At 52.9% G+C, this 10,303-nt stretch overlaps 1 protein-coding gene across 1 annotated transcript; it reads right to left on the bottom strand.

Moving 5' to 3' along the window:
• Nucleotides 1-6,550: 6,550 nt before the first annotated feature.
• Nucleotides 6,551-9,871, bottom strand: Hmt-1 (ABC transporter ATP-binding protein/permease Hmt-1). Its single transcript, XM_003746603.1, has 2 exons — nucleotides 9,648-9,871; nucleotides 6,551-9,528 (listed from the first exon to the last, which is right to left on the bottom strand). The coding sequence occupies exon 2, from the start codon at nucleotides 9,250-9,252 to the stop codon at nucleotides 6,718-6,720; it is 2,535 nt and encodes an 844-aa protein (XP_003746651.1). The 5' UTR covers nucleotides 9,253-9,528; nucleotides 9,648-9,871; the 3' UTR covers nucleotides 6,551-6,717.
• Between the last annotated feature and the right edge of the window lie 432 nt (nucleotides 9,872-10,303).

The raw sequence follows: 10,303 nt of genomic DNA, 5'->3' as shown, positions 1-10,303 counted from the left end.
TCGATAACATGTATCGCATCCCGCTGCAGAGGGTCGATCGCAAGTGGACTTTGTTCCCCGAAAAGTTCGGCATCGTTAAATTCCCGAATCTGGAGGCCTCGAAGCCCGTGAGGCTCCCCGCTTCTTACGCGGATAATTCCGAGTGGAATGAGTACGCTTTACTAATGCTGACATCCGACATTCTCCGAGCGCCGCTCGACAGATTAACACTGGAAGATTCGAGTACGATGAAGAAAAAAATCGAAGAAAAATACGGTTGCTGCAGCAGAAAAAGTGAAGCGAACGAAGATGTCCTTAAACGGATCGCCCTCTTCAGAGCCGAGCAGCATTCCTCAGGAGGGCAAGGACACGGAGTTCCGATCAATTTCCTAATATTGACCTCAGTCGCCGGAATCGTATGCTGCTTGGTCGAAGTTCTCGTCCATGGTTTCTATCGCTACCGTCCTGGAAGATCCGAGGAGCGACCCTGCCCGCTCCAGGCGCTTATGAATCTTCAGTCAGGGCGAGACGGGAACCCAATAGGGTGGCGTGCAATCGAATCATCTGAGAGTGGGTCACGCGTCTTCCTGGCTCTCGATTGGAAGAAATTGCAGGAAATACGCGAAAATCGAAGCCAAGGCTCGGGTGGCGACGCTAGCGTGGGGCCAAGGCTCCGAGTGCTCGAGATTTCGCTTGAAAACTCTCACGTCGAAGCACAAACAGCTCGATGGTCCCACGCGGCGGAGAGAATAACCGCGCTTCATCCGCGGGAGAAGTAGCGGAATTCCGTGCCCCAGCCGAGTGCGCTGGTTGGCCAGGGTTCGAACGTCATGCGCCGGGCCGCTCAAATAAATGCGCGAGCCCAGTCGATCGCATTGGGGACCGGAAACTCTCGGAGATTTTGACGTGAAACCGTCTTCACGTGCTGATCGACTATACTGATCGAAGGTAGTCCGTCTTATGTGTGATAACCGTAGTGACTTTACTCTGTCATAGATCCCGAGGAGCTGCTTAAGTAGGAATTCGTAGCTGTTTTCGTGTAGCTGGAGATTCTAGGCGCAAACTGTCAGTCTATACCCGTATCGGATGATGGCCCCCGGGACGCATCCCGGAGGCGATTTATTGGCATTCCCCTGAACAGCCTCAAATGACAAGGCGTGAATAAAGGTTTTTTGTGAAATGCTTGGGGGACATCCTGATTCGAAATCGCGGTCCGACTCCTTGACTGTAGAGATCCCTGGACTTCTGGGTAGCTGTTCATTTGCTATTCGTATGGCAAGGGAGATTACTAGGGCTCGGGAGTTCAGGCACTGGAAAATGCCGAAAACGGCCGGCGAAAAAGGGCCCTGTAATACCTTAGAATAGGCAAAACAGGCAAGATAGGCACGGCAAACGCCGCCTTGAACCGTTCGTCAGTGCCATTTGATGAGAGATTCACGTGGCCTCCCGGAGTGCCATGGTTTAGTAGGCATTCAGGGCGGAATCCCTGAACTTCCGAGTACTAGAGGTTACATGTCCAATAGGAAGATGAGACTCGCCTTGTTCGAGTGCCAATTGTTTTCCTCTCGAGCTTTCGCAACGCTGCCAGAACCCTTCTGCAACGCTGCGACCACATCTGGTTTGTGCGGGATTCTAATTATCACTTATAACCTCTGGGATGATTGATGATTTATCATATATCCCGGACGGAGACGCTGACAGCTCCAGACCCTGGAGAAGTTTTCACAAGATAAGTCGTCAGAACGAATCCCCAAACTTTCATCCTACGGATGCGCATATCTCTGAAATCCAACCCCATGACTCCGCTAAATTAGATTCCGAGCATAAGGCATCGGATTCGCAGCGACTTCGATGCATGGCGATCCGTGGAAGATCACACGATGGATGTCCGCGCATAGTCGGACGGGCAATCAAGGCTCCTGTGGATGTCGTTCAACGCTTTTTAGGTTTCTCGACGACGACTATGTGTCCGACGTCAATCCGAGAAAAAATGCCGGCCGAGAATCATCCTTGATTGTCGTGTTTCTCTTAAAAAAGTGCAGGTGCAAATTAGTTTCTAAGTTCTGAGTAGAGTGAGGACTGAGGTTACAGAGGACTGCGTTGGTCGACCATTTCTTGGTGGAGAGGGAAAGGAGTCAAGTCATGGTAGCTCAATGACGTCGAACTGATTACCATGGTGGAATCTGTAGATTCTCGAAATTGTGCACGCTTTGGCTGGATCAAAGGCGTTTCCAATCTCGATACAGTCGACTCCGCTTAATGGAACCACATCGGGACTGAGTCATTTTGGTCCCGATAAGCGATCGGTTCCATTACGCGGAGATAGGAATGAAGGTTCGCATTCGCTGATTTGCGGATACAGATCAATCCTCGATCAATTCTGCTCTTGATTGCCTACAGCAGGTTGGATGTGCATATGTGAGAGACACGGACATATCCCATCGTTATTCAACGCCATAACTCTAGCATTTATTTCTGCATCCGAGCGAAGATCGGTGACAGTCAAGCGATGGTGACCTGTGTATCCTCGTTCGCTCCACCAATGTACGTTAATTTAGCCGACAGTGGCTCCTCGCACTGATCCGAGGATCTAGAATCTAGAGAGCACTCCCGCTCTAGGAATCAAACGATGGAATTTGGACCTTATTAGGTTCGCTGAAGTTTCATTATTGGTTCACGATGTACTTATTTCTGGAGTCATCGGCACAGATCATATGTCTCTCCTGACTAACTCTTAGGCAGAAGGAATATCGGAACATCAGGATCTCTCCGAAGCCGGGAAGAGAGAACCCCATGGCACGTAGAGCTCAGTCAGTAATTCTACCGATATGAGTGCTCGGGGAACGTTCCTTCCCGACTCATCATTTCTCGGGATCGTCTCACTCTATCGCATAACGATGAAATATCCATGCTTGGAAGAGCATCTTTCTGTCGATACCGCTGTTGAGCTGTGAGTGCAAAGATATCGTCGGTCTCCGGCTTCATACTCTCTGAATACAAAAGAACTCGAAGTAAACTACGTCCTGCTCATTGTCCTCGGTCCCATGCATTCTCCGCTTGTGCTCGCAGCCGCCTGATGGTAATCGGCGGAGTAGGCGAGTTCCATTCTCCCCCCCCCCCACACAATCGCAGGCGTGATCATAGCAAATCATTGACTACTGAAATGACGTCTACTTCATTCGTTCGAGTACTGATCGGGTATGTTGCTTTTCAAAGGCTTTTATTTACTTCGAATATCATGATCGGTTCTTCGTGCCGTATTTCCTCTCTTTGGGTCCCGGGATAATATTGTAATCGGTCGGATGTCTTGAACTCAGGAAAAGGACTTCAGATGTGTTAGTGATGCACCATCGCAACTTGAATGTTTTCTAGAGCGGGCTTCTTGACAACCGTTACAACGGGAACTGCTATCGGCAGGATTGAGACAGCGGGAGCGACTGGAGGTGCCACAGGAACTACTGGGGCTGGCGCTGCAGGAATTACTGGAGCTGGCGCTGCAGGAATTACTGGAGCTGGCGCTGCAGGAACCACGGGCAACACGGGAGCGGGAGCTGACGCTACAGGGACTACGGGTGCAACGGGAGCTGGCAACAGAGGCTTTACGGGTGCGACAGGAGCGGCCGCGATAGGAGCTGGCGCTACGGGGACTACAGCTTCGACGGGAGCTGGCGCTACAGGGACCACGGCTTCAACGGGTGCTGGCGCAAGCGGGACCACGGCAGCCGCTGCGACGGGGCTGGCGCTACGGGGACTACGGCTTCAACGGGTGCTGGCGCAAGCGGGACCACGGCAGCCGCTGCGACGGGGGCTGGCGCTACGGGGACTACGGCTTCGACGGGGGCTGGCGCTACGGGGACTACGGCTTCGACGGGTGCTGGCGCTACAGGGACTACTGCTGCGACGGGAGCTGGCGCTACGGGGACTACGGCTTCGACGGGTGCTGGCGCAACCGGGACTACGGCAGCTGCTGCGACGGGAGCTGGCGCTACGGGGAGGACGGCCGGCGGCGGGGGAGGAGGAGGGGTTGTTACGGGAGGCGGCGGAGGGACGGTAGTCACTGGAACAGGCACCACCACCTCAACCGGGACGGCGACTGGCGCAGATTCGTCAACAAGTTTGTTCTGGTTTTGAACGATAATCGCAGCGCCCTCAGCTCGCGTCGGTGGTGGTGTGGTCAGGGGAGCAGGTGTAGCCTCTGGAGCAGCTGCCGCTATCGGAGCAGGCGTCGTGGTGGGTAAGAACGAGGCCGAAGCCATGGTTCCGAACATGCAGATGATGAAGACAGTCTTCATTTTCCTGCGGAGAAGACAAACGGTTTTTCAGACAAGCTACAGAGATGGATGTATGTTTGAGCGAGTTTCCCCGCGCTCAAGGGTTTCTGATCCACTTTTATCCACGTCAGCTCCTTGAAATCTGGCTCCGAAACTCACCGTTATTCAGAGTATCCACGTCGTGATTGAAACGACTAGGGTGCTTCTCGCTTATTTACGAGGGACTAGACTTCAAAAGGACTAGGAGGGAATCGAAGGCAGAGCGAGTATGATGCTCGAGAGGAGCCCGAGTACTCTTATATACCTAGAACTCTGAAAGAGAAACATGGGAGAGGAGCTCTGCCGACCGACCCCGACCACACGATTTAGGTATCTGCGTCGAGCCTCAGCTCTGGCTCTAATGGATTCTGCTGGCCGAAGCGCGGGGTGCAGATTCCGGAGCTCACCCCGATGCCGTCTAAGGTATTCGTGGGTGAGAAGTGTCTCACGAAGCCGAGAATGCCTTGGGAGGAATTCCAACTCATTGGGCGAGTTCCAAAGAGGCCGATTCTCGGCGGTGTCCGAGATACTAATCCATCAAAACAACTCTCCGTGTACGATGGGTGCGTGCTCAGCCGATTGGAGTCCGGCGCGTCCTTTGAGCTCAGACGAGCGCATCGGAATCTTCGAAGGTTTTTCTCAGTCAATGCCACGAACCGAGTCCTGCGCGACGATCCCGATGGCTCGGAATTTTCATGTTCTCCTCCCTAGAGATCTCTGGGATCCCCGAATCGTGCGAAGTGAAGTCAATGATCCTCATGCTGGCGAGAACCCTCAGCGGCAGGATCCTAGAATGGGAACCGCGATGTCACTCAGGGATTCGATACCGGTTTCCCCACAACGATCCTGGAAAGCTGAGAACGCTCCTGACTGATAAAACCGCTCCGTGGAGCTGGTCGAAAGCGACCAGGAGTAGACGGACGAATCCTGGGCGATATATATTCCATTTATTCATTCTGAAGAGCGGTGTCGCTCCTGAGCGATATTTCGCCCGGATCCCATACCTCATAACGGGACCCCGGACGGTAGCCTCGGATCTGCGACTTTCCTATCCCTTTAGCTTGGTCCTGACGCATAGCAGAATCGGTTCCAGCCTGATTCCGGCTGTCCCGTCTCAGGATAGGATTCCCGCCCCGACATGGTCATACCATTCGCAGGTTAGAGATTCGGGATTGCGCGCGGCTCGAGAACCCTGCATATTGCGGGGGTGAGGCTCGGATCTGGCTTCCACATCGTACGAAGTCAACATACCACGAGAGTATCACCAGCCTGACAGCAAAAACATAGGCTCGGGGTCTCCCAAGATATTTCAAACTCTGAGCTCCTTTCAAATTCAGTATCCTGTACTCGGTAACGAGAAGCATCGCCCTTGTTCAAGAGCGAGCGGTTCAGGAGCCCGGGAGACCACAGGAACGAGGACAACAGCTAGTCGGGACCTCCGACTAGCTGTCACCGTGCGCCGGGATAGCGGTGAGCCGGTGGAATCGCTTAGGAAAAGACTACTTCATCCGCATTATCCTTCTTAACGTCAAAATCTCAAGGCTGTCACTCTCAAAGCCCCGAGCCATTGGTGGAACATCGCATAGAAAAATCATGGAATGGCAACTCTCAGCCCAAACAGAACATGCTATCTCGTCTGCTTCAAGTTTGTTGGGCTTCCGGAATCGGAGGTTATTTATCGCCTGGTCTGTATTTCTTCCGATGCTCAAGGTCTATTCGAAGTCGTCAGTACCGAACTCCACGGGACGACTCTGCTGGGACGCCTTCTTCCCTCGTCAGCCACGGGGACCATCGGTGAATATTTCCACAACTTTTCCCCTAATCACCACGAGCGTGAGAAAAGGTGCGGGCGAGGCAATCGCTCTCGGTCGGAAACCTGGCAAATCAAAGAATCGCTCTTCCAAGAACTCGATCTTGGGGCGGGGGGCCTAACATCCTGATCCCATAATCCTGACGCTGGAGGGAATTAGGACCTTGTGGATGGGAATGCACTTGCGCGATCGTCACGTTTCGCCTTGTCATCCCCATTCCCGAATCGCTCCCATAAGAACCGGAGGAGTCCGATCGTACGAGAGTCCGACCAGTCTTGCACAGAAGCCGACTTATTGGGGGACGGAATTGCATGACATTCACTAAAGTACAGTCCTCTCGGGACTTAAACGATGCGCTGATGAGAAAGCCCACTGCGATACCCATTTTCCTGCTACCGCTTCGAATTTTCGCAACTACGGGGTAGATAAGAGAGATGACTCTAGATGGCGATTTCTTCAAAATGACAAGAGTTCTTTACATTCAACAACAGGCTCCTGATATTTCAGGGAAACTCGCGATAGAAGCGCTGAGCGAGCGAATACATAGATAGTAGGCGTAGGAGGTCTTGAGCAGCAGGACCTCATTTTTTCTACTTCCTTTATAATGCATCTAGAAATCACAATGTCTCGTCTTTGATACCGGATGGTCCCGGCTCCGCTTCACTGATTCGACGCTCCGCTTCACTGATCTGACGCTCCTCTTCCAGCTGCTGGAACCACATGGCCGCGTATTTTTTGTTCAGACTGAGAAGCTCCTTATGGTTTCCTTGTTCTACGATCTCGCCGTCCTCTAAAACAATGATCTGATCGGCCTTCACGATTGTGGAGAGCCTATGAGCCACGACGATGGTGGTTTTGCCTTTCACGATTTCCGAAAGCGCCTTCTGAACCCTGCGTTCAGTGCGAGTGTCGAGAGCCGACGTCGCCTCGTCGAGGATTATTATTGAGGGAGCTTTCAGGATAGTCCGGGCGATGGCGACTCGTTGCTTTTCACCCCCACTCAGCTTGAGGCCCCGCTCACCGACGACAGTTTCGTACTTATTTGGCATCTGCAGAATACTATCGTGAATTTCGGCGGATCTCGCAGCGTCGATGACTTCGTCGTCAGTGGCCGACGGTCGACCGTAACGAATGTTCTCAAGAATTGAAGAATTGAACAGGACCGTGTCCTGCGGAACGACGCCGATATGGGACCGCAGGGACTTCTGTTTCACGAATGCGATGTTTTGTCCGTCGATCAGGATGGTGCCCGACTTCACGTCGTAGAAGCGGAACAAGAGTCGTACGAGTGTACTTTTACCGGCACCGGTTTGCCCTACGAAGGCTACGGTGTGACCGGGAGGCACGACAAACGAGACCTGTTTCAAGATCGGCCGATCGTTGTTGTACGAGAAACACACGTCCCGGAACTCGATTTGACCCTGATCGAGTTTGAGATCGATGGCGCCGTGGTGGTCGACGACGTCCGGCTGATGGTCCAAGAGCTCGAACATGTTCTCCATATCGATGAATGATTTCTGAATAACTCTATAATATGTGCCTAAGAAGTTCAAGGGAGTGTACATTTGACTGATATAGGCGATGAAGAGAACAAAATCACCGGCTGTCATTCCGCTGTCACCTTTGTAGACCATGTACGCACACAAGAGCGATCCTGTCACGGATCCCGCGTTCACGGTGAGACTCTGGAGGATGTTGAGGAAAGCTAGCGAGAAAGACGTCTTCCATTCCGCTTTTTGGTATTCATCGACGCAATTGGCGTATTCCCTCACCTCGACTTCTTCCGCGTTATAGTACTTGACCGTTTCGAAATTTAAGAGAGCATCGACGCCTTTCGCTTGAGCTGCGTTATCCAACAAGTTCATCTCGCGACGGAACTTGGTTCTCCATTCGCTGATGCTGATAGTTAGAGTCGAGTATATCACGATTGAAAACAGAACAATGAGACCGAACCACAGATTGAACGCGTAAGTGAAATATCCGAATGCAATCAGGGTATCAGCTATTGCCGGGAAAATTTGGAATAACATGTAAGACAGTAAGCTGTTGACGCTTTGGGTTCCACGGTCGAGCACTCTGAGCACGTCGCCTGTCTTCCTGGATAGATGCCAACTCAGAGACAGACTGTGCAGGTGCTCGTAGAGCTTCACCTGGGTGTACTTGGTGGTGAATTGTTGAACTCTGATCCAGAGTATGTTCCTCAGGTTCGAAAAAAGACTGTTGGATCCCTGAACAACCAGGATCAACGAGCTGTAGGCGAGAATATCCTGCCAGAGGAACTCTCGCTTGTGGCCGGGCATCACGCCGAGACCGTCGACGATTTTCTTGAGCAATATCGGTGAAATTGGCGTGAGGATTCTACCCGCGACCAGAATCACGAAGCAGAAAAATACCGCCAGCTGTAGCTTGCAATTCCCCTTCGGCCATAGGAACGGAAGCAAACGTCTCATTTTCCTCCCGAAACCCGACCAAGTCGACATCGAGTTGTCGCGGACGTGTAGCGTGTAAGGGATGCCCGCCCCCAAGAGATAGTCCTCTTGTCGCGGCATGCCGGGAGCTTTGAGGCCGAGAAGGAAAAGCCACAAAGTGATGAAGAAGCGAGAGACGTATAACGCGAGCAGCATCTGATCCTTGTGGCTCGCCATGTGGAAGAACCACACCGGGGAGTTGAGATTGACGAGGAGGATGGTGTCGGCTACCAGAGCCCCGGTCCAGAATATGAGCAGGATCAGACCGTGGCCTCCTGTCGGAACGCTGGGGAGGCCGAAGCATCGTTCTAGGTGAACCAAATACAGCGACAGGAGCCAGGAGAAACACATCAAAGCGCTCCAGAGTATATTGAAGCCGTATAAGCTCTGGCCGTCCAGTCGGAGGAAGTCAATGACAAGTTGTCCAATCACGAGAAAGATGAGCAACCAGACAAGCAGAAGTTGGATCGTGTATACCGGCTTTGCGACGAGGACGCGCCGTTCGATTTGATTCCCGTATTTTCTGTATATCCACCACTCGCTCAATCCACCCATTGTGATCCATAGAGCCAGTAGCGAAGACGTCAGGGTGTACGAGAAACATCGCGAAAGTCCGTGGTCCTCCCATACCGTCCAGAGGGATTCGTTCTGGGGGCAGAAGGTGATGTTTCTCAGAAGCTCCATCACGATTCGAATGTCCGAGCTCGCTCGGGGCTGACTTCCGCTACACCTTCTCCCGCAGAATCTATCGAGTCTTCGGCGCCTCCAGACTCATGTCCGCCGTCAGTTCTGAGCGGAAATCGGAGAATGCCACGGTAGCCTTAGGAAGTTGTCTCGATTAGAACACCCAGGAATTCCCGAGCGCAGCACAACCTGCCCCGGCAAGAGTGATTCACGTCTTTCAGCGTTTGACGCCGTAGATGAGTTTCCTTCCGCGTGTCACTGTCGGATCGACGTCTTCTGTGAGGAGGGAAGGACAAGAGAATCGATTAGAATCATCACCACGAGGGTTGGGTGCCGCTGACAGTACACTGATAAGCGGCAGGGAGTTTCTCCATGAGGAAGAGGAGCCCACTAACCGAGGGGAGGAGCGGATGGATAAACCTCGGAGTTACACCGGGGTCCGATTCGCGAACGATTCCTATAGCTCGAGAAATAGCGTAGGGAGATCGAAGCAGCGACTCAGAACTGTTGTCACGGGGAAACTCAGTGGGCGCACCGGAGAAATGGTCACACGACTCCTGGAGAAGATTATGACTGCGTTGAGAGCACTCACGGTCGCTCGATGAACGAGGACCCGTCGGTGTGTAGTGTTTGTCGGCTGCGCGTGTGTAGCTTTTTCGAGAGCCCGTCCATCGAGCGGCCAGTGGTGGTGCTGCTGCTGCTGTCCGACGACCGACGACGATGACGACAACACCCTGCTGCTGCTGCTGCCGCTGTTCCTCCTCATCCTCTTCAGGGCGCCCATGCTCTTCTACTACTGCGGCAAATGCTGCTGCTCCTTCCTCACAACATCACCGCACACAATGCATTTGATGGTCAGCAGAACTAACACGAGCGTCATCTGGCAGTGCTCCGCCTAATTCCGACAGGACGTGAGCTCGGACTCCGGGACCTGTTGACACACGGGGGTATGCGCAGAAGTTGCGCAGAAACTTTCAGAAACACCCCACCCATTAGTCCGACACCCTCCGATCCCTGAGCGGCTGCGCTGAAAAAATTCACCATGATCTTC

This window comes from Galendromus occidentalis, unplaced genomic scaffold, assembly GCF_000255335.2.
Source record: "Galendromus occidentalis unplaced genomic scaffold, Mocc_1.1 scf7180000077500, whole genome shotgun sequence".
In the NCBI taxonomy this organism is placed as follows: Eukaryota; Metazoa; Arthropoda; class Arachnida; order Mesostigmata; family Phytoseiidae; genus Galendromus; species Galendromus occidentalis.
Note: the sequence above shows the minus strand (reverse complement) of the source record. Positions and strands in the feature narration are given on the sequence as shown.